Source organism: Plecotus auritus (genome assembly GCF_963455305.1).
Source record: "Plecotus auritus genome assembly, chromosome: 6".
NCBI classification, from domain to species: domain Eukaryota; kingdom Metazoa; phylum Chordata; class Mammalia; order Chiroptera; family Vespertilionidae; genus Plecotus; species Plecotus auritus.
Window position 1 is genome coordinate 93,983,755 of NC_137773.1, and position 24,368 is coordinate 94,008,122.

At 50.0% G+C, this 24,368-nt stretch overlaps 1 protein-coding gene across 2 annotated transcripts; it reads left to right on the plus strand.

The window, feature by feature from the left end:
- Positions 1-3,281: 3,281 nt before the first annotated feature.
- On the plus strand, positions 3,282-19,445 carry MAN2B1 (mannosidase alpha class 2B member 1). Of its 2 annotated transcripts, none has more exons than XM_080671846.1 (24): positions 3,282-3,511; positions 4,205-4,307; positions 4,478-4,651; positions 5,000-5,193; positions 6,210-6,342; positions 6,564-6,709; positions 7,125-7,241; positions 10,683-10,768; positions 10,853-10,973; positions 11,051-11,129; positions 11,331-11,440; positions 11,800-11,907; positions 12,222-12,338; positions 13,425-13,652; positions 14,906-15,003; positions 15,091-15,208; positions 16,287-16,405; positions 16,496-16,597; positions 16,788-16,875; positions 17,054-17,134; positions 17,610-17,840; positions 18,329-18,484; positions 18,593-18,695; positions 19,192-19,445. In XM_080671846.1, exons 1-24 carry the CDS (start codon positions 3,353-3,355, stop codon positions 19,299-19,301), a joined length of 3,081 nt encoding a protein of 1,026 aa, XP_080527972.1. In that variant the 5' UTR covers positions 3,282-3,352; the 3' UTR covers positions 19,302-19,445. The 2 variants fall into 2 exon arrangements, with proteins under 2 accessions (XP_080527972.1, XP_080527973.1); XM_080671847.1 differs by having other exon boundaries at positions 3,296-3,511; positions 10,686-10,768.
- The last annotated feature ends 4,923 nt before the right edge of the window (positions 19,446-24,368 follow it).

Here is a 24,368-nt window from a genome sequence, read left to right on the forward strand (position 1 = left end):
GCAGCCTCCTGGTGATTGTTCCTTACAGTGTGAGGGCATCACAGTGTGAGGGCGTGACGCACAAAGGCTTTCGTTATATAGGATATATATATATATAATTGATTTCAGAGAGGAAGGGAGAAAAAGATAGAAACATCAATGATGAGAGAGAATAATTGATCAGCTGCCTCCTGGATGCCCCCTACTAGGGGATTGAGTCCACAACCCGGGCATGTGCCCTTGACCAGAATTGAACCTGGGACTCTTCAGTCCGCAGGCTGACACTGTATCCACTGAACCAAACTGGCTAGGGCTCAATTCAGTTATTGAATGCAGGTTCCATTTCCTAAATAACCCACCGGCAACTGGATTTGTTAGAATGGAAAAATGGGGTCCTTGCCTGGACAGCATGGCTCATTGGGTGAGCATCAACCTATGAACCAGGTGGTCATGCTTTGATTCCTGGTCAGGGCACATACCCAGGTTTTGAGCTTGATCCCCAGTGTGGGGCATGCAGGAGGCAGCTGATCAATGATTCTCTCTCATCATTGATGCTTCTATCTCTCTCTCCTCCCTTCCTCTCTGAAATCAATAAAAAAATATTTTTAAAAATTGGGTCCTTAACAGATTTACTAACTGGAAAACCAACTTTGGCCAGTATACAAAGGTGTTTTCCCAAGTGTAAATACTCTTAAATGACCAGCAGTGGGGCCTATTGCTCTATATGCCAGGCTGGAAGCTCAAACGAGGCACCCAAGATGGTTAAGGTGTGAGAAACAAAGAACACGATAATAGTCTTGATGCTTGTCATGGACCAGTGGGCCATGATATTGAAGGCACCAGGCCTTATTGTCCCTGGAACATTTACTGGAATCTGCAATGAGATACTAACTACCCTGTGATGGGTTGGTTACTTCATACACCTGGGGGAGAGGAGCTGCTCAGTCTCCCGTAGGACCCTGTTATTCTCATGCAGTCAGGAGCCATGGAGACTGGCTATACTTAGACTGGTACATGCACCATTGAAAGAGGGGTCCTGATCTAATATAGTCCTCCCCCTATTCACCTCCTTATTTTTTGGTCAGGAAGAGCACCACTTCTTCCTGACCAACAAATATGGTTTACACAGCCTGGCCAGGTTCCAAACACTGCGGCTATATTAACATCTAAAGATCAGACTGCAAGTATAATTCTCACAGATCTCCCAATTCAAGTCCCTACTAAATATTTGTCTTCCTTTTAAATCTTCACCTGAGGATATTTTTCCATTGATTTATTTTTATTTTATTAAATATATTTCTTTATTGATTTCAGAGAGAAAGGGAGAAGGAGAGAGAGAGAGAAACATCAATGATGAGAGAGAATCATTGATCGGCTGCCTCCTGCACATCCCCTACTGGGGATCGAGCCCACAACCCAGGCATGTGCCCTTGGCCAAAATTGAACCCGGGACCCTTCAGTTTGCTTTATGCACTGAGCCAAGGCGTCTAGGGCGATTTTTTTTTTTTTTTTAAGAGAGAGTGGAAGAGCGAGGGAAAGACAGAAATATTGATGTGGCTGTGAGAGAAACACATCGATTGGTTGCCCCCTGCATGAGCCTGACCAGGGCCCAGGCTGGGGAGGAGCCTGCAGCTGAAGTAAGTGCCCTTGACTGGAATCAAACCTGGGAACCTTCGGTCTGCAGGCCGATGCTCTATCCACTGAGCCAAACCAGGTAGGGCTAAATATTTGTCTTTCTGACCTTAGACTTCCTGCTGTTCCTGTAGCAATCATTTACAAGCCTGTGTATGTGTGTGTTGGGGGTTGGGGGTGAGGGGACCTGTGCCATTATCCAACCTGAATGTTGTGTTCTTATACCAGATGAATCTGCTAATATTTCTTCTTTGTTAGTACATATGAAAACTCATGTAAATGCCTTAAATGACCCAGCCCAAACCTAGGTGACTTACTAACCCACCAGTTTAGGTCCTGACAGAGGGGAAGCATGATGGAAAAAGTTACTAATAGCCCTGGCTGGTTTGGCTCAGTGGATAGAGCGACGGCCTGCGGACTGAAGAGTCCCAGCCAGGTTTGATTCCAGTCCAGGGAACATGCTTGGGTTGCGGGCTTGATGCCCAGTAGGGGGCGTGCAGGAGGCAGCCGATCAATGATTCTCTCTCATCATTGATGTTTCTATCTCTTCCTCTCTGAAATAAATAAAAATATTAAAAGAAGAAAAAGTTACTAATACTTGGACTGCTTCTTTTAACTGGTCTCTTTTCTTGTCTGTGTCTGTACTGTTGCTGCTGACTGTCTCCAATGAGGTCAATTGGCAACTAAGAGAGCTACTTCCCTGCTACTGAAGCCCCTTGCCGACCACTCAGGGCACCTTGGGGAAGGGGGTCATGTGAGATTGTAAGAGCTGGTCATGAGGGGTAGAGTGTGGAGGAGAGACTGTTCCATGAAGTTACCACTGCTGGACCCGAAAGCTGGACCTGGGCCAGAAGGGGGAGATTGCTTACTGCAAACCTCCCTTAGACACTGTCTGACTGTATTTGATGTTCATTCTGACATAAACCAGTACCTCTCCTTGCCCCCTGCTATGCGCTGGTTCCGGGAACAGGTTATTGTTCTGACCGGTTCAAGCATGTGAAATAATTTCCACACCTGGTAGCATTCGTGTACTAGTTAGTACCTATGACTGTTCACCCACCTCCCCTTACCCTATATAATTCGTTGGCACCTGTCAAGCGGCACAGGGACCCATTTCCTCTTAGGTAAGTTTCCCTTAATAAGCTTCATTAATTATTAGACTAGTGGGAAGACTCGTTCTTTGGTTTCCCCCTGCTGTCTGCTTATGGAGATAGATTTTCAGCGTTGGGGCTTTTTCCTGGGTCTGCGTGTACTAACTTCTCTCAAGTAGGCTAGATGTCTCCCATTCCCAGCGCTTCAAGGACAGTTCCTTTACCCAACGTCTCAATTCCCATTGGACAGAAAAGGACCCCCATCAAACCCTCCCTGCTCCTAGCCTTGAAGGTTAATGTAACGCCGGAGGACCCCAGGCACACTTTCCACCTCCTAGGCAACCCGGCACTGGGAGGACAACCTGAGACCTCTGCACTCACAGGGACAAAGGAGGTCCCCAAGTCCACACGAAGGCTGCGAGACGTTAAAGGCTCTTCTGCCAAACCGAGGGTGGGACGGGCCAGTGCTTCTAGGAGTATCCAGAACCACGGCCTCAATCCAATAACAGGCCGAGTTGCGCCTTAGCCCCGCCTCTACAAGCTCCCATTGGCTAGGCCGCAATATGGGGGCGGGGCCTTTGCTGGGCCTGTGCGAGCCGGGAACTGGCTTTAGGCAGTGGTGGCGGCGAGGCGGCAGCGGCGGAGCAGCCATGGGAGCCGACGCGCGGCCTTTGCGGGAGCGCGCCGGCGGCGGCCGGGGCGCAGCGTGGCCCTGGACGAGCTCCCATGCACTGTGCCCACCGCTCCCACTTCTTTCCTTCCTTTTTTTGTTTTTGGCTGCGCCCAGCGTTCGCGCCGCGGGATACGAGGTGAGCCGAAGTCCGCGAGCGGAAATGTCCACAAGCCAGAGGGAAGCCCCGAGTAGGGTCTGGAGGTTCTGGGGTTGCCTAGTTTATGGTTGCTAATATCACTGTGTGGTCTGAGTGCGTGCTTTGTGTCAGTGGGAGGTCTGGCTCTGCGCGTCTGAGAATGGGGCTGCCGGTACCTGCTTTCCTGCTTCTGTGGGTCAGTTTGCCTGGACTTTGCATGCATTGATTGAACCGTGTGATTGGGCGTGTGCGTGTGGGGGTTGGGGGGCGGGTGCTGGTTGAGAACTGGAACTCGTGTCAGCCGGCCTGAAGATCCAGCCTGGCTCTTCCACTTCCTGTCTGCGTGACTGTCACTACAATTCTCTGATCTCAGCGCTCTCATCTGAAAACTGGAGATAATAGTGTCCCTGTCCCGCAAGGTGGCTGCTTGGCATTTATAAATGCGTAATAAATATTAGCTACTACTATTGTTTTCCCAGGGTGTGAATGAGAGCTGCCCTGAGGAGTGTGCCACTAGGGAGTTGTATTTGTCAGCACAACTATGTGTGTGTCCTCCCTGGGAGTGCCTGTCCTCTCTGAGTTACTCACCTCTAGATCCCTCGTGCCCCCTCCCCTACTCCCACCCCAACCTGCCCTCTTAACTTTGGGGTAGGTGACAGGGTGTGTGAGTGTGCATTTGGGGTCCCTGTGCAGACATGCCCCACCGTGAAGCCGAACATGCTCAATGTGCACCTGGTGGCCCACACACATGATGACGTGGGCTGGCTCAAGACAGTGGACCAGTACTTTTATGGCAGTGAGTAGAGGTGGGGACTAACGCTTGGGACTCCCATGATCCCTCTGAGCTCTTCAAATCCTCTGGGTCCTGGATATTAGGGTGGAGGCAATGCCCAGCTTGGGGTCCTGTGTCTAGGAATGTCCCCTTTGGCTTGCTGGTCCCTGATTGCTTGACCCCTGTGTCCACAGTCCACAATAGAATCCAACATGCAGGTGTTCAGTACATCCTAGACTCTGTCATCTCTTCCCTGCTGGCGGAGCCCACCCGTCGCTTCGTCTATGTGGAGATGGCCTTCTTCTCCCGTTGGTGGCATCAACAGACAAATGCAACACAGGATGTTGTGCGGGACCTGGTGCGCCAGGGTGAGCTGCCCCAAGGAAGTGAAAAGAGGAAGCCCAGCCTAGCTTCTGTTTTTGCTACCCTGCCTTCTGAGATTTTATCATGCTACGTGCATGTGATCTGCATGCCTGGAATTTCCCTTTCTTTGTAGAACTCTTATGCATCCTGCAAGGCCCCATCTCCAATAGATCTTCTGGGAAGCCTGCCATGCAGGAGGCCCTCTGTTCCATATCTGGCTAGACAGGCCTGGGAGATACCTCTCTTCTTCCAGGCCTGGGCATGCAGGCAGGTCTTCTCATACCCTGCATTGCCAACCCCAGCCCCACTCCTGGCCCTGACAGCCTACCTGGATTTTGCCCCTATTGGCACAGGGCGCCTGGAGTTTGCCAACGGTGGCTGGGTGATGAATGACGAGGCGGCCACCCACTACGGAGCCATCATAGACCAGATGACACTAGGGCTCCGCTTCCTTGAGGACACGTTTGGCAATGACGGGCGCCCCCGTGTGGCCTGGCACATCGACCCCTTTGGCCATTCTCGGGAGCAGGCCTCACTGTTTGCACAGGTACTTTCCCTGCCTCCCTTGGACCTTCCCCTTCATGGCTTTGACTCCTCCTTCGACCACTCAATCCCCGCCCATCCTTGGGACCTGTCTCTCTAACTTCTTGAGACCCTGCCTTTGGAGTGCCACTCCTTTTCCTCTCTGGCCTTGGCCTCTCTCTGCCCCAGCCCAGGCTGGTCACCCCGCCTCTAGCTGCTGACTCCCCCTCTCCTGGTCCTGCCCCATTTGCTAGGATCCTGGCTTCTCCCCAAGCCAGGTAGCAGGTGGAGGCCTGCCCTGTTTTGCTAGAGGCTTCTTGACCAGTGCCATGACCCCTTCCATCCTTAGCCTGCAGAAGTGGGAATATACACACTTAAAAAAAAAAAAAATTAAAGCCGAAACCGGTTTGGCTCAGTGGATAGAGCATCAGCCTGCGGACTGAAGGGTCCCGGGTTTGATTCCGGTCAAGGGCATGTACCTTGGTTGCGGTCACATCCCCAGTAGGAGGTGTGCAGGAGGCAGCTGATCGATGTTTTTCTCTCATCTATGTTTTTAACTCTCTGTCCCTCTCCCTTCCTCTCTGTAAAAAATCAATAAAATATATATATATATATATATATATATATATATATTTAAATATATTTTATTGATTTTTTACAGAGAGGAAAGGGAGAGGATAGATAGCTAGAAACATCGATGAGAGAGATACATCGATCAGCTGCCTCCTGCACACCCCCCACTGGGGATGTGCCCGCAACCAAGGTACATGCCCTTGACCGGAATCGAACCCGGGACCCTTCAGTCCGCAGGCCGACGCTCTATCCACTGAGCCAAACCGGTTCCGGCAATAAAATATATTTTAAAAAAATTAAAAAAATATGTATAGATGTCAGAGAGAGGAAGAGAGGGATAGACCTGCTTTTTTCTGTGCTCTGACCCCCCCCCCTTTCATGCGGAGGGGGCTGGAGGGTGGTGGTGAGAAGGCCTCGCACTTAGTCATCCTGCCCTCCATTCCTGTCCTCATCCCCCACTACTCCCAGATGGGCTTTGACGGCTTCTTCTTCGGGCGCCTGGATTACCAAGATAAATTGGTGCGGAAGATGAAGCTTGAGATGGAGCAGGTGTGGCGGGCCAGTGCCAGCCTGAAGCCCCCCACCGCCGACCTCTTCACCGGTAAGGGGGTGGATAGGTGGGGGCAGGGCCGCCTCCAAAGGCATGGCTTTACACTCTGCTGTCATCATCTTGAAGTTTTTAATAATTTACCACCGAGGGCTCAGCACTTTGCGCTGGGCCCCTGCAAATTCTGAAGTCCGACTTGGATGGGGCATGGCAGACCATGACTCCAGGGCAGGTCCGGGGTGCTGGGCTACCCCCTGAGTCAAGTGTGGCCACAGGTGTGCTCCCCAACATGTACAACCCACCGGAGAACCTGTGCTGGGACGTCCTGTGTGCTGACAAACCCATTGTGGATGATCGCCGCAGTCCTGAGTACAACGCCAAAGAACTGGTTGATTACTTCCTAAAGTTAGCCAAAGAACAGGTAACCCCAGTGTCCAGAACCTGGAAAACAGGGGTACATAATGCATCAGGCCCTTCTCACGCCCAGGGATTGATTCCTTAACACCTCCTCATACCCTCAGAGGAAGGTGATAGTCTCTTCACCTCACCATGTCCTCCTTCTGGATTTGCGTGCTCCTGATTAGAAGCCTGTGGAGCCCTTCCCCACCACACACACTCACCATGGTCATGAAACAGCATGGCAGGCCCAAGAGAAATCACTCAGCAACTTGTGGCTATTTCTGTCCATGTCCCTATGTTCCCATGTGACATACTTCTGCACACCCCTCTCCCCATGCTACTGTGCATTCACAATTGACCACATATATACCAAGACACAGCTGTGCAAGGGGTGGCCAGGACACTCTGGCCTGAGGACACCCCCACTCTGTCTGCAGGGCCAGTTCTACCGCACCAACCACACTGTGATGACCATGGGTTCGGACTTCCAATATGAGAATGCCAACATGTGGTTCAAGAACCTTGACAAGCTCATCCAGCTGGTGAATGCCCAGGTGAGTGTGTCCACCCTGTGTGCACATGCGTGCTTATATCCCTGGGCCTTGGGTCAAGAGGAGTAGCTATGGGTGCTCTCTTAGTTTTCTTTTGCTCCTATAACAAGCTAATCACCAGAAACGTAGCAGCTCTAAATAACAGAAATATGTTATCTTATAGTTCTACAGGTCAGAAGTTCAACACTGGTCTCATGGGGCTAAAATCAACATGTCAGCAGGGCTGCGTTCCTTCTGGAAGCTCTAGGGGAAAGTTTCCTTGCCTTGTTCATCTTCTGGAGGCCACCCACATTCCTTGGCTCATGGCACCCTCCCTCCATCTTAAAGTCTGATCCTGCTTCCACTGCCACATCTCTTTCTTTCACTCTTACTTCCCTCTTCCACTTTTAAAGACCCTTGTGATTACATTGGGGTCACCCAGATAATCTAGGACAGTGGTTGGCAAACTGCGGCTTGCGAGCCACATTTGGCTCTTTGGCCCCTTGAGTTTTTAGCAAAGGCCAGCTTAGGAGTACCCTAATTAAGTTAATAACAATGTACCTACCTATACAGTTTAAGTTTAAAAAATTTGGCTCTCAAAAGGAATTTCAGTCGCCTTACTATTGATATTTGGCTCTGTTGACTAATGAGTTTGCCGACCACTGATCTAGGATAATATCTGTTTTAAGTTCATCTGATTAGCAACTTAATTCCACCTGCAAACTTAATTCCTGTTTGCCATGTCACAGGTATTAGGACATGAACATTTTTGGGTGGCCATTATTCAGATGTATTGGTGTGGCTCTTGTAATTGGCCTGTGGCTTGTAGCTGTGTAGGCAGGCAGTCACTCTCCCATCAGCACAGAACCTGTCTTACCTCTTCCATATAAGATGTCCCTTCCCATCACTTCCATCCTCAGAATTGTCTACCAGCACAATCTCCATGTCCTCAACTTCCACTTGCTCCCTGCACAGCTGTTTCACCAAAACAGCTCTTAGGAACATCACCAAGGACCTTCCAAAAGACTTTTCTCAGTCTTCCCCTTGTCCCTGAGGAGCCTTGAACAACCTGATCACTTCCTTCTGCAAATACCATGTTCCTGGGCTGTCAGGACATCGCACTTTCTTGGTTTTTCTCCCGCCACTGACGGCTTCTTTGACCACTCCTTTCTACTGGAAGTGGGAATCTCTCAGTTCAAATCCTGGCTCTGCCACTAACTGGCTCTGTGACCTTCAGAAATGTTTAGCACTCAGTGGCTTCCCATATTCTTACCTAGAAAAAGGGCATAATAGTGGTCTTACCTGATAAGGCTGTGGATGAGAGTTTAATGAGTTCATTTACACAGATCAGTTAGAACAGTGCTAGGTAAATAATAAGTATTATGGTTTTAGTTTATTATTATTACTAGAGGCCCAGTGCATGAAATTCGTGCACGGGGGTGTGTGTCCCTCAGCCCAGCCTGCACCCTCTCCAATCTGGGATCCCTCGAGGGATGTATGACTGCCCATTTAGGCCCGATCCAGGTAGGATTGGGCCTAAACGGGCAGTCGGACATCCCTCTCACAATCCAGGACTGCTGGCTTCCAATTGCTCGCCTGCCTGCCTTCCTGATTGCCCCTAACCGCTTCTGCCTGCCAGCTTGATCACTCCCCTGCCAGTCTGATTGATGCCTAACTGCTCCCCTGCCAGCCTGTTTGCCCCTAACTGCCCTCCCCTGCAGGCCTGAGTCCCGCCCAACTGCCCTTCCCTGTAGGCCCGGTCGCCCCCAACTTCCCTCCTCTGCTGGCCTGGTCACTCCTAACTGCCCTCCCTTGCAGGCTTGATCACCCCCAACTGCCCTCCCTTGCAGGCCTGGTCCCTCCCAACTGCCCTCCCCTGCTGGTCATTTTGTGGTGGCCATCTGTGTCCACATAGGGGCAGTCATCTTTGACCACATGGGGGCAGCCATCTTGTGTGTTGGAGCCACGGTCAATTTGCATATTATTCTTTTATTAGATAGGATAGAGGCCTGGTGCACGGGTGGGGGCCGGCTGGTTTGCCCTGAAGGGTGTCCCGGATCAGGGTGGGGGTTTCCTTGGGGCGTGGGGTGGCCTGGGTGAAGGGCCTGTGGTGGTTTGCAGGCTGGCCACTCCCCCCAGTGGCCCAAATGGAGGCCCTGGTATCTGGGATTTATTTATCTTCTATAATTGAAACTTTGTAGCCTTGAGCGGAGGCCAAGGCAGGCCAAGGCAGGCGGAAAGCTTGGCTTCCTCCATTGCCGGGGAAACCCAAGCCTCCTGCTCTCTCTGTGGCCACAGCCATCTTGGTTGGGTTAATTTGCATACTTGCTCCTGATTGGCTGGTGGGCATGGCTTGTGGGTATAGCAGATGTACAGTCAATTTGCATATTACTCTTTTATTAGGTAGGATTTGAGGCTGAAAACATTCTGCTTCTCCTTTGAGATCCAATGTCTCCTACTCCAGGAAGCCTTCACAAACCCCAGGCAGAGCTCTTGTTCTTCCTCTGTACTCACACCAGTCTTCACAAATACCTGTCACATCCAGGCTGATTGTAACCAACTGACTATCTGTCCAGTCTCTCTCCTGCACTTGGCTGTGAATCCCACGAGAGTGGGGCTGGCCTGTGGTTCTAGATTGCGTCAGCCATCCTGAGCATCGAGTTGAAGAATCGAGTGATTGCTGAGTGAATACAGTGTGTATGTGGGTCTGTATATGTAACGGTGTATATGACTATGCTGAAGAATTGTAGATGTGTGTCCACCCATAAAGGCTTGTGGTCTCATGCACTTCCCTTCAAGTGAGTGAATGAGCATCTACTTGTACCAGGTACTGGTACAAACATCCTTTCCTCATGGAAGATGTCACCTTCTTTAAAAAAAAAAGTTTTTATTGATTGATTTGAGAGGAAGAGAGAGAGAGAGAGAGAAAGAGAGGGAGAGAGAGAAACATTGATTTGTTGTTCCACTTATTGATGCATTCATTGGTTGATTCCTGTATGTGCCCTGACTGGGGATTGAACCCACAACCTTGCCATATTGGGATGACACGCTAACCAACCAAGCTTGTTTCTTTACCTCCCTCAGTTGAAAGTGAGCCTCTATTCATTATGACAGTTGTGTCATTTAGCAATAACCTGACAGTGTTGAGAAATGATTATTCCTGCCCTATATGTCAGATTTAATTTTTCCATGAAAGTTTTTAATAATATAATTGAAGTTATTTAAAAGTTTAGTAATATTTCAGATTTATTCTTGCATCACTGAAATTCTTTTCAGGCTGGTAATATTTAGGTTTGGCCAAAATACATTTTCACACTTGGTTACTGGTTTGCATTCAAAATGTGTATTAAGAGAATCTGAACCCACTGGATGCATAAATGTGTGTATGTGTTGCCCACCTGTGGGCCCACCCCCTCAGGAAGTTGCAGACTCCAGAGGGCTCACACATGCAACACCTTCCCCCAGCAGCAGGCCAATGGGAGCCGTGTCAATGTTCTCTACTCCACTCCGGCCTGTTACCTCTGGGAGCTGAACAAGGCCAACCTCACCTGGTATTTGGGGGGCCCGGGGAGCTTGAGGGGGGTTTGCATGCCCTGTGGGTAGTGACTCTGCCTGCAATGCCTCTGCCGCTGCAGGTCGGTGAAACAGGATGACTTCTTCCCCTATGCCGATGGCCCCCACATGTTCTGGACTGGCTTCTTTACCAGCCGGCCGGCCCTCAAACGCTACGAGCGCCTCAGCTATAACTTCCTGCAGGTGGGTGCTAGACTAAAGGGGGCAGCCCAGGGGGTCCCAGCTGGCCCCATGCCTCAACATAACTCCCTGCCTCCTAGGTGTGCAACCAGCTGGAGGCACTGGCAGGTCCAGCGGCCAACATGGGACCCTATGGTGCTGGAGACAGTGCACCCCTCAGTAGGTGTATGGTTGGTGAGGGGGTGGGGGCGGGGCTCAAGCTGGACACCAGACCATGGCCACATCCTTGAGTCCCTTCTGAAAGCCCCTAAGGACCCTGGCGCCCTGCATGTGACCATTCGCATCTCTCTGAGATCAGGGCTCAGAGTCCTGCACAGACCCCACCCAGCTCACCACTCGCTCATTACCATCTGCCTGCAGATGAGGCAATGGCTGTGCTCCAGCACCACGATGCAGTCAGTGGGACCTCCAAGCAACATGTGGCCAATGACTATGCTCGCCAGCTGGCAGCAGGCTGGGAACCCTGTGAGGTGCTTGGTCGGGGGTCTGGGGCATAAGGGCGGAGACAGGAAGGGCGGTCAAAGCAGGGGGTGGAGTTTAGAAGGACTTGTGGGGTGGGGCTTGCGGCAGGAGGGGCATAGGTAAGAATGGGGCAGGACAAGGCAGCAGGGCGGAGCCTATGTAAGCTAGTGGGGTGGGGCGTGGAATGAGGGGTCTTGAATGGGGCGAGGCCTGGAAGGGCTACTGGGGTGGGGTGTAGGGGTGGGGGTGGGAGTGGGGAGACAAATGGGGCAGGGCCCAGAAGGTCTTGTAGGGCGGGGCCTGGGTGGGGCGAGGAAGCTCCCTGAGGGCTTGCAGAGTGGACCCATGCCTTTATGTTCCTCCCCAGGTTCTCCTGAGCAATGCGCTAGCGCGGCTCAGCGGCTCCAAGGAGGTGTTCACTTTCTGCCACAATCTCAACACCAGCCTGTGTCCGCTCAGCCAGACTTCAAAGAGCGTGAGCCACGCTTGGGATGGGTGGGCTAGGGTAGGGTGGGGTGGGGTGGGGTGGGATGGGGGGTGGGGCCGGAAGGCAGGTCTAATGGGTGGGATGAGAGTTGCAAATCCATGACTGGGAGAAGATGAGGTGGGACTGGTAGCCACATTATTTTGAAGGATCCCTCTGGGCCAGATCACGTGGGCCACAGTGTAGCCGGAGCTGGATGGAGACCACATAGGGCCTTGGATCACCCAGGGTCGTTGCAGTGCATCGGGCATGGGTTTGGAAAAGGCCTGCTGTGACTCATGCGCACTCTGATCCTCCCACCCCAGTTCCAGGTGATCGTTTATAACCCTTTGGGGCGGAAGGTAAATTGGATGGTGCGGCTTCCAGTCAGCAAACACGTTTTCCTTGTGAAGGATCCCAGTGGTGCAGTTGTGCCCAGCGATGTGAGCTCATTTAATGAATATTCCTCCCATGAACACCCTCCTCCAATGACTACCTCCCCTCATGGGCATTTCTCCCTTCCCCCCATGGACGCCTCCTCTCTTGGCTGCCCTGACTTCTTGGATACCTGTCTTCATGGATACCTGCCCTTCCATGAGTACCTTCCACCAAGTACTTTCTCTTCCTCCTCTGAATCTGCCCCTTAATATCAAATCTCCTGGGAACATCCCTCCCCTGTATCTCCCTCTTTTTAATATCTCCCCATGAAATATTTTTCTTTTTAAAAAAATATGTTTTTATTGATTTCAGAGAGGAAGGGAGAGAGGGGGAGAGAAACATCAATGATGAGAGAGAATCATTGATTGGCTGCCTCCTGCACGCCTCCTACTAGGGATCCAGCCTGCAACCCAGGCCTGTCTGTGCCCTTGACTGAAATGGAACCCTGGACCCTTCGGTCTGCAGGCTGATGCTCTATCCATTGAGCCAAACCAGCTGGGGCTGAAATATTTTTCTATTTATGGATATTCCTCTCATCCTGGAAGGCCTCTTCCCAGGAACCTCTTCCTCCCCCAGGAATCTAGTTTTTCCCTCACTCCTCTGCCTCAAAGATCCCTTCCCCGACTTACTCCCTCACTTTTCCCCCCTCCTACAGTCTCTCTACCCTCCCTGTGGGTTGTTTTCTATCTACTAAATCTCTGCAATCTTTTTATTTTTATTGATTTCAGAGGGAAGGAAGAGGGAGAGATAGAAACATCCAATATGAGAGAGAATCATGGATCGCCTGCCTCCTGCAAGTCCCCCACTGGGGATCGAGCCCACAACCCGGGCATGTGCCCTTGACTGGAATCGAACCTGGGACCTTTCAGTCCACAGGCTGATGTTCTATACATTGAGCCAAACCGGCTAGGGCTTCTCTGCAATCTTGAACTCAGAATTCCTCTCCCCCCTCATTATCCCGCCCAACACCTACATTTCTTCTCCCCGTCCTGGGACTCCTTCCCCTTCTGGAGCGTGACCCCTCCCTGTTATATGCCTCTATATGTGTACACACAGCCTCTTGACTCAGACTCCCTTCTCCTTGTCCTGAGGTGGTGACAATGCCCAGCTCAAATATACAGGAGCTGCTTTTCTCAGCCTCAGTGCCTGCCCTCGGCTTCAGCATCTACTCAGTAACCCAGGTACCTGGCTGGAGCCCACGGGCTCACCACCCTGAGCCCAGATTCCGGAAGTCCTTATCTTGGATCAAGTCCTCTTCTTACGTAAAGTCCTCATTACACGTCAAGCCCTCGTCTCGTGACTTGACCATCCAAAATGAGGTGAGAACCCATTCAGATCCCCTACTCTGCCCCAGCAACAAGTTTGAGATGTCATAGTGAGCTGCATTGACTCTGGGTCAGCAGGTCTTGGGTTCATGGTCTAATGTCACCACCTCCCATTGTGTGTCCTTGAGTGAGTGACTGCCTTCCTTTGAGTTTCAGTGTTCTCTACCGGGGCTGTTTTGAGGGACTGGTGTGATTATGGGTGGCACTTGACAGATACGTCAAAGCTGATGGTGGTAGGGGCCTGCAAATTAAGTGAAGGTGTGTCAGAGACCTGAGGGAGGAAGCCATGTGGCCACTTGGAGGACATTTTGGGGGAAGAGGAATCCAGGCAGGCAGGGAACAGCAGACAAAAGTGCTAAAATAAAATATATAAATTTTCTTTTTTTTGGTGTTAATCCTCACCTGAGATTTTTTTTTTTCCCATTGATTTTAGAGAGAGTGGAAGGGAAGGGGAGAGACAGAGAGAGAGAATCACTGATGTGAGAGAGACACATTGATGGTTGCCTCCCCCAGCGCCCAGGCCCAGGGATCCTGCCTGCAACTGATGTATGTGCCCTTGGCTGGAATCAAACCCGCGACCCTTCAGTCCAAGGGCCAATACTCTAGCCCAGGGGTCCTCAGACTTTTTAAACAGGGGGCCAGGTCACTGTCCCTCAGACAGTTGGAGGGCCGGACTATAGTTTTTAAAAAAAAACAACTATGAACAAATTCCTATGTGCACTGCAGGCCCGGGACGAGTTGACTGCTAAGCAGGACAGGCAGCGGCACCCGGCGGGCCGGATAAATGTCCTCGGCGGGCCGCATGTGGCCCGCGGGCCGTAGTTTGAGGACCCCTGCTAGCCACTGAGCCAAATCGGCTAGAGTCTTCAGAAGTCTGCTGGACCTTGGCACTGTGATTCTTGTCAGTTACACTAGCTTCCCTGGTTCCCCAGCAGACCAGCTAAAGATTGGATTTAGGGCTCACAGTGACCTCTGGCAGCTATGGGGGGAAACAGATCTGGGAGACCAGGAATTGGTCAGCAGCACTCACTAGTCCAGGAAGGCCTTGGAGATGGCCAGAAAGGGCAGACTGATGATAAGGTAGAATGTGGAGCTATTAGGATTTGCCAGTACGGTCAGGAGTGAGGAGTGAGCAAGAGAGAGGAGGGAAGAGTGACTCTGGCGTTTTCTCCTGAGTCCCAGGAAGGAGGAAATTGCCCTTGGTTGAAGGGATGGTCATTAACATCTGTCCACCCTCTTCTGCACAGTACATCTCAGCCAGGTTTGACCCTGACACAGGGCTCTTGGTGGAGATGAAGAACCTGGAGCAGGACCTCCTGCTGCCTGTTCGCCAGGCCTTCTACTGGTGAGAGATGAGATGACCACTAGGCCAGGGAGGGGCTGGGAGGAGAGCTGGGGTCTCTTACCTGACACTTACCTTTCCCGGCCCCAGGTACAACGCCAGTACAGGAAACAAACTAAGCTCCCAGGCCTCAGGTGCCTACATCTTCAGACCCAACCGACAGGAACCACTGTTCATCAGCCATTGGGCTCAAACCCGCCTGGTGAAGGTCCGGGGCCAGGAATGATGAGTGGGCATTTGGGTTATGTGTGTGTATGTGTGTGTGCAGCCTGGGAGGGTGGTATGCAATGTGCGGGATGGGAGTGGGGGAGAGGGAGGGCTAAGACCAAGGGGAAGATTGGAAATCCTCCCACAGGGCTGGTATTCATCAGCTTTTATGTTGTGGCATACCAAGGCATTCACATCTGCTGCGGGGGTCAGTAGAATACTTAGCTTTTGAAGCTGGGTGTGGAGTGAATGGGGAGAAATAGGTAGAGTATCTTGAAGGGTTCACCAAGGATCTGTGCTAGGACAGGATTCTATTTGTGGTGGATATTGGAGAGTTCACACTTGGATAGGGCTTCGGTGGGTCTCACTAGGTGGGTAGCTGAGTATGCATCTGGTTGGGAACAGGCTCATACGTGTGGGGTTTCCCGGGGCTTCTTGTGGACATTTCCTGTTAGGATGGTAATGGGGCAGGTAATGGTAAGACTCACCTTTGACGTGAAGGTTAGGATATAGTTTTACTGTTGTAGCAGAATTACCCAAATTAACTGCCTAAAACAAGACAGGGTCTTTCCATGGAACAGAGAGTCTGGCTGCACCATCCAGGGTAGATGGGGTGGTTCTGCAGTCATCCCGGCCCCTTCTATTTCATTGCTCTGCCTTCCTCAGCATTCAGCTTCTACCTCCTAACCCAAGATGGCTGCTCAAGCTCCAGCCATTACATTTGCATTTGAGCTAGTGGGAGGGGCAAGAAATGTTGTTCACACCACTTTAATCACTTTATGTTGGGCAGACCACAGCTACTGATAGCCTCAGGGAAGGCTATTTTAGGTAGCCACATGCCCAGCTAGAATCCTATTCTAAGGAGGAGGATGGGGTAGCAAGCAAGAATTATGTGGCATTGACTGTGGCGGGAAGTATGGGTCTCACACCTAGGCAGATGAGGCAGGTAGGTTGTGTTCTCATGCTCTTAGTGGGGTTGACCCTGATATAAGCGTTTGTGAGGTTCACAGCAGGGGTGGACATCTGTAGGGTTCCCCTCTGCTCAGGTGCAAGCTCACACTTGCCCAATATGCCTGCAGACAGCCTTGGTGCAGGAGGTGCACCAGAACTTCTCAGCCTGGTGTTCCCAGGTGGTTCGCCTGTACCCGGGACAGCGGCACCTGGAGCTGGAGTGGACGGTGGGACCAATACCTGTGGGGTGAGTGGCACAGCCTGGGCCTCTGGGGGTGGGGCCAGGGCAGAGTGATGGTAGGCCTGGCTCACAATTTTGCTATTCCATTGGGTTTAGCGATGGCTGGGGGAAGGAAGTCATCAGTCGTTTTGACACTGTGCTGGAGACAAAGGGACTATTCTTCACCGACAGCAATGGCCGGGAGATCCTGGAGAGGAGGTGGGGTGACTGGGGGCACCCAGGAGTGGACTGTGGTTTGTTGGGTCCCATGGGTGATGGGGGCACCTGCCAATCCTATGAGTGTGGGTGGGAGAGTATGAAGGGGGAGTGAGGAGTGGGTGAGCCTGGGAAAGGGAGTTGGGGAAGGGGAGCCAGAACCCAGGTCTGACCAAACCCTTCCCCTCCCCAGGCGGGATTATCGTCCCACCTGGAAGCTGAACCAGACTGAGCCAGTGGCAGGAAACTACTATCCAGTCAACAGCCGCATTTACATTACGGTACCTTCTCCCCTGTCCTGCTCCCCACCTTTTCCAGACACTTCTACCCAGTGGTGTCACCCCTCATTCTTATCATCTCCCAGCTGCCGTTGGCCGTGTCCACCATGCCCTGTGCTGCCTGCCTGGGGGCCCGGGCTGGCTGGCAGTGTGCTTCCTCACTCTCATCCCTTGCTCCCAGGATGGGAACATGCAGCTGACAGTGCTGACTGACCGCTCCCAGGGGGGCAGCAGCGTGAGCGATGGCTCCATAGAGCTCATGGTGAGTGGTCCCAGCCCCATCTAAGCCAGGCTTCTCCCACCAGTGCCCCCCTGGCCCCTGCTGGGCCTTGAAGTTAGGTTCTCTTCCAGTTCTCTGCCAGTTGCATCCTTTTGTTTGGGGTCCCACCAAGCTTGAGACCTTCATTCCTATGTAAGAAGTTTACTCCATTTTTAAAAAAAATTTTTTTGAGGATGTGATTGAGGGTTAGGGTTAGGGTGAGCTACTCCATACTTTTTATTCAATCCTCACTCAGGCGCCCCCTCCAATTCCTGACCTGCTCTACCCAGGCTTCCTTTAGGTCACTACCTCCCTCTCTTCTGGTAGGTAGGATCCCCTCATCTGCTGGGACCCCCCATACACACCTTCATTCTCATCTGATCACCCCAATGTTCAATTTATCTGGAAGTTCCCACCATTTCTGGCCCTGAAATTGGCCAGAGGAGCCTTCACCCTCTTTTGGCCACTTTCCCCGCAGGTGCACCGAAGGCTGCTGAGAGACGACGATCGCGGAGTTGGGGAGCCACTGCTAGAGACAGAGGTGGCGGGGTTGTGGGTACGAGGGCGGCACCTCGTGCTGCTGGACAAGGCCCGGACCGCGGCCATAAGGCACCGGTTGCAGGCAGAAAAGGAGCTCTTGGCCCCGCAGCTTGTGCTGGCCAGGGGCGGCGGCACCCCCTACCACTTGGAGGTCGCCCCGCGCAAGCAGGTGAGGGCTGGGGGGCCCGCAGCAAGAGAGGAGCTGGATGAAGCCTGAGGTGGGGGCAGATCTCTCTAGGCTCAGCCTGACCCACGTCGCCGGCCCCCAACTCTTCCCGGGGAGGCCATGATCTAGCTAGCATCCAGTCGCAGCTCAGTCCCACCCCTCGTGGACTGGGTTCACACCCTCCGCTCCTGCCCCTTCGGGCACCTCTGCTCGCCCTTCTTACCTCCCCCAGGCTCCGCCCCGCCCCTCGGCCAGCCCCGCCCTCTCTGGGGTCTCAGGCCAGATCAGTTGGACTGGCCCCAGCCCAGCTCTGCCCCATCCGCTCATTAGCTCAGCCTTTCCGTTTCTGGCTGGGCCCCGTCCGTCCCATGTTAAATCCTGCCCCATGTCCACGGCTAAACCCCTCCCCTCACTAAACCCATCCCCTCACGTCGGGTCCTCGCCTTCTGGCTCAGCCCCGCCCCGTCCCCTTCCTTCATTCCCTCCTTCAGTTCACGGGATTGCGGCGCGAGCTGCCGCCCAATGTGCACCTGCTCACACTAGCCCGCTGGGGCCGGGAAATGCTGCTGCTGCGCTTGGAGCACCAGTTCGCCCTAGGGGAGGACATGGACGGCAACTTGAGCTCTCCAGTTACCTTGGACTTGAGGGTGAGGAGGGCAGAGGTGGGAAGGAAACAGGAGAGAAGCCAGAGAAGGGAAAGGGGAAACCTCGCGTGGACCCTCCGCCGCTCAGCCCCGCCCATCCGCTGCCTGCAGGACCTGTTCTCGGCCTTCACCATCACCGACCTTAAGGAGACCACGCTGGCTGCCAACCAGCTCCGGGCCAGGGCCTCCAGGCTCCAGTGGACACCGAGCACGGGTGAGGGCTTGCCCCTGGGGTTGGGAGCTAGGGTCTGTGTGGAAGGTGTGGGAGTGTTGGCCAAGACCCAGTGCAGCTCCAGGGTCTGTGGTGGTGTTCAGACCCAGGCTGGGGGTATAAGGGTCCTAAATAAGTACAGCAAACTAGTGGTGGATCTTCGGTGTTTGAGGTTGGAGTGCATTCCCAAGAACAAGATCTGAGTCTCTGCCAGTGTCTAGTTTGTGAGTGGGGTGGGGCTTTTCATCAACCTTGGGGTTTGCTCGACAATCCTTGAGGTGGGACTTGAGGGTGTGAGGGCAGTGGCCAGGCATTGGGAGGGATTTGGGGATCTGGGGGTGGTATCCAGGCCCTGGGAAGCAATTGAAGAGTCTGGAAGTGAGGCCCTGGTGACAGATTTGAGGGTGTATGGCTGTGTCCACCAGGGGAGGGAGCACAGGGGTGGGGGAGTGAGGCAGAGTAAGTCTGCGCCCCTCACTCTTCCCCTGCACCTCCCCAGGCCCCACACTCAAGCCCTCTCCCTCCCGGCTGGACCCTGCCAGCATCACACTGAAGCCCATGGAAATCCGCACATTCCTGGCCTCCGTCCAATGGGAAGAGGAAAGCTAGACCTGCTGGGGGCAGGCTGCCCCCTTTCCAACTGAGCCCCCTCCTGCAGGGGTCAGGCCACCTTCCTCTTCTCTTCTTGCTGCTGTTACACCAGTGAAAGCCATTAAAATGCCACTACCAAGCCTTGGGTCAAGGTGTGACTGAAAAAATTTTTTTTAATTTCATTATTGATTAAGGTATTACATATGTGTCCTCATCCCTCCATTAACCCCTTTCCCCCCTCATGCCTTCACCCCCCTGGTGTTCATGTCCATTGGTTAGGTTTGTATTCATGCATACAAGCCCTTTGGTTGATCTCTCCTCCTTTCCCCCACCCTCCCCTACTTCCCTCTGAGGTCTGGCAGTCTGATCGATGCTTCTCTGTCTCTGGATCTGTCCCTGTTCATCAGTTTATGTTGTTCACTATATTCCACAAATGAGTGAGATCATGTGCTATTTGTCTTTCTCTGACTGGCTTATTTCACTTAGCATAATGCTCTCCAGTTCCATCCATGCTGTTGCAAATGGTAAGAACTCCTTTTTTACTGCAGCGTAGTATTCCATTGTGTAGATGTATCACAGTTGTTTTTTTAAAAATATATTTTATTGATATTTTACAGAGAGGAAGGGAGAGGGATAGAGAGTTAGAAACATCGATGAGAGAGAAACATCCATCAGCTGCCTCTTGCACACCTCCCACTGGGGATGTGCCTGCAACCAAGGTATGTGCCCTTGACCGGAATCGAACCTGGGACCCTTCAGTCAGCAGGCTGACGCTCTATCCACTGAGCCAAAACCGGTTTCGGCTGTATCACAGTTTTTTAATCCACTCATCTGCTGATGGGCACTTAGGCTGTTTCCAAATCTTAGCTATGGTGAATTGTGCTGCTATGAACATAGGGGTGCATTTATCCTTTCTGATTCGTGTTTTTAGTTTCTTGGGATATATTCCTAGAAGTGGGATCACTGGGTCAAATGGGAGTTCCATTTTTAGTTTTTTGAGGAAACTCCATACTGTTCTCCACAGTGGCTGCACCAGTCTGCATTACCACCAGCAGTGCAAAAGAGTTCCTTTTTCTCCGCATCCTCACCACCACTTGTCATTTGTTGATTTGTTGATGATAGCCATTCTGACAGGTGTGAGATGATACCCCATTGTTGTTTTGATTTGCATCTCTCGGATACTTAGTGACTTTGAGCATGTTTTCATATGTCTCTTTGCCTTCCTTCTGTCCTCCTTCGAAAAGTGTCTATTTAGGTCCGTTGACCATTTTTTGATTGGATTGTTTATCTTCCTTTTGTTAAGTTGTATGAGTTCCCTTTAAGTGTTGGAGATTAAACCCTTATCGGTGATGTCATTGGCAAATATGTTCTCCCATGCAGTGGGCTTTCTTGTTGTTTTATTGATGGTCTCCTTTGCTGTGCAAAAGCTTTTTATATGGATGTAGTCCCATTTGTTTATTTTCTCTTTAGTTTCCATTGCCCTAGGAGCAGTATCAGTGAAGAAGTTCCTTCGGCATATGTCTGAGATTTTTCTGCCTGTGGATTCCTCTAGTATTTTTATGGTTTCCCGTCTTATGTTTAAGTCCTTTATCCATTTTGAGTTTATTTTTGTGTATGGTGTAAGTTGGTGGTCTAGTTTCATTTTTTTGCATGTATCTGTCCAATTTTCCCAACACCATTTGTTGAAGAGACTGTCTTGACTCCATTGTATGTTCATGCCTCCTTTGTCAAATATTAATTGAGCATAGTGGTTTGGGTCGATTTCTGGGTTCTCTATTCTATTCCATTGATCTATATGTCTGTTCTTGTGCCAGTACCAGGCTGTTTTAAGAACAGTGGCTTTGTAATACAGCTTGATATCTGGTATTGAGATCCCACCTACTTTGTTCTTCTTTCTCAGGATTGCTGCAGCTATTCGGGGTCTTTTTTATTCCAGATGAATTTTTGGAGAGTTCTTTCTAGGTCTGTGAAATATGCCGTTGGTATTTTAATGGGGAGTGCATTGAATCTGTAGATTGCTTTGGGTAGTATGGACATTTTGATGATGTTGATTCTACCAATCCATGAACACAGTATGTTCTTCCATCTATTTATGTCTTCCTCTATCTCTTTTTTCAGTGTCCTGTAGTTTTTCGCATATAGGTCTTTTACCTCCTTAGTTAAGTTTATTCCTAGGTATCTTAATTTTTTTGGTGCGAAGGTAAATGGGATTGCTTTTTAGTCTCTCTTTCTATAAGTTCACTATTGGTGTAAAGAAATGCCATAGATTTCTTGGCATTAATTTTGTATCCTGCTACATTGCCACATTTAATTTATTAAGTCTAATAATTTTTTGATGGAGTCTTTAGGGTTTTCTATGTACAACATCATGTCATCTGCACATAAGGACAGTTTTACTTCTTCTTTTCCAATTTGGATGCCTTTTATTTCTTCTTCTTGTCTGATCGCAATGGCTAGTACTTCCAGTACTATGTTGAACAGGAGTGGTGAGAGTGGGCATCCCTGTCTTGTTCCTGTTCTTAGGGGAAATGGTTTTAGTTTTTGTCCATTGAGTATGATGTTGGCTGTGGGTTTGTCATATATGGCTTTTATTATGTTCAGTTACGATCCTTCTATTCCTACCTTGCTGAGTGTTTTGATCAAGAAGGGGTGTTGAACTTTGTCAAATGCTTTTTCTGCGTCAATTGATATGATTATGTGATTTTTATCTCTCAATTTGTTTATATGATGTATCACGTTTATTGATTTGCGGATATTGTACCATCCTTGCATCCCTGGGATAAATCCTACTTGGTCATGGTGTATGATCTTTCTGATGTATTGCTGGATCCGGTTTGCTAGAATTTTGTTGAGGATTTTGGCATCTATGTTCATGAGGGATATTGGTCTATAATTCTCTTTTATTCTGTTGTCTTTATCTGGTTTTGGTATTAGGGCAGGGGTGGGCAAACTTTTTGACTCGAGGGCCACAGTGGGTTCTTAAACTGAACCGGAGGGCCGGAACAAAAGCATGGATGGAGTGTTTGTGTGAACTAATATAAATTCAAAGTAAAGGAGCGGAGGGGAGAGCAAGAGATCCCTCGGCTCTTTCGGCTCCGCGGGCCGGATAGAACAGCCGAACGGGCCCGATCTGGCCCGCGGGCCGTAGTTTGCCCACGGCTGTATTAGGGTGATGCTGGCTTCATAGAAGGAGCTTGGAAGTGTTCCTTCCTCTCGAATTTTTTGGAATAGTCTGAGGAGGATAGGTTTTAGTTCTTCCTTGAATGTTTGGTAAAACTCCCCTGTGAAGCCATCTGGCCCCAGGCTTTTGTTTGCTGGGAGCTTTTTGATGACTGCTTCAATTTTTTCCATAGTTATCGGCCTATTGAGATTTTTAGAATCTTCCTGATTGAGTTTTGGAAGGTTGTATTTTTCTAGGAATATGTCCATTTCCTCTAGGTTGTCTAGTTTTTGGAGTAGAGTTGTTCATAGTATTTTTTAACAATCCTTTGTATTTCTGTGGGGTCTGTTGTTATTTCGCCTCTCTCATTTCTGATTTTGTTTATTTGAGTCCTCTCTCTTTGTTTCTTGGTGAGCCTGGCTAGAGGTTCATCAATCTTGTTTATTCTTTCAAAGAACCAGCTCTTGGTTTCATTGATCTTTCGTATTGGTTTTTTTGGTCTCTATGTCATTTATTTCTGCTCTGATCTTTATTATCTCCTTCCTTCTGCTCACTCTGGGCTTTTCTTGTTGCTCTCTTTCTAATACTTTGAGTTGTAGCATTAGATGATTTACTACCATTTTTTCTTGTTTTTTGAGGTAGGCTTGTAGAGCTATAAACTTCCCTCTCAGGACTGCTTTCATTGTGTCCCATAGATTTTGGATTGTTGTGTTTTTGTTGTCATTAGTTTCCAGAATGCTTTTAATTTCTTCTTTGATCTCTTTGGTAACCCAGTCATTATTTAGTAGCATGCTATTCAGCTTCCAAGTGTTTGAGATTTTTGGAATGTTTTTATTGTAGTTTATTTCTAATTTTATGGCATTGTGGTCTGAGAAGATGCTTGGTATGATTTCAATCTTCTTGAATTTGGGGGAGCCTTTTCTTGTGACCCAATATGTGGTCTATTTTTGAAAATGTCCCATGTGCACTTGAGAAGAACGTATATTCCATGGCTTTGGGGTGAAATGTTCTGAAGATGTCAGTTAAGACCATCTGATCTAGTGAGTCATTTAGGATTGCTGTGTCTTTGCTGATTTTTTGTCTAGAGGATTTATCCAGTGATGTCAGTGGTGTATTAAAGTCCCCTACTATGATTGTATTGTTGTCTATCTCTCTCTTGATATCTTCCAGGAGTTTTGTTATGTATTTGGGTGCTCCTGCATTGGGTGCATATATGTTTATCAGGGTTATATCCTCTTGTTGTATCGATCCCTTTAGTATTATGAAGTGGCCTTCCTTATCTCTTCTTATGGCCTTCACTTTGAGGTCTATTTTGTCAGAAATAAGTACTGCTACCCCAGCTTTTTTTTCATTTCCATTTGCCTGAAAGATATTTTTCCATCCCTTCACTTTCAATCTGTGTGAGTCTCTTGTTCTGAGGTGGGTCTCTTGTAGACAGCATATATATGGGTCGTGTTTTTTTATCCATTCAGCCACTCGATGTCTTTTGATTGGAGCATTTAGTCCGTTTATGTTTAAAGTTATTACTGAAAGGTATTTGTTTGTAGTCATATCTATTTTTATGTCTGTGTTCCTTCTTACCTGTTTATTTCTTCTTTTTACAGCAGACCCTTTAGCATTTCTTGCATTGCTGGTTTGGTGGTGATAAACTCCCTTAGCCTTTTTTTGTCTGTGAAACTCCTGATTTCCCTTTCAATTTTGATTGATAGTCTTGCTGGATAGAGTATTCTTGGATTCAGTCCTTTGCTTTGCAACACTTTGTATATCTCCTTCCATTCCCTTCTAGCTTGATGTGTTTCTGTTGGGAAATCATTTGATAATCTGATGGGGGTTCCTTTGTAGGTAACTCTCTGTCTCACTCTTGCTGCCTTTAAGATTCTCTCTTTGTCGTTGATATTTGCCATTGAAATTATGATGTGTCTTGG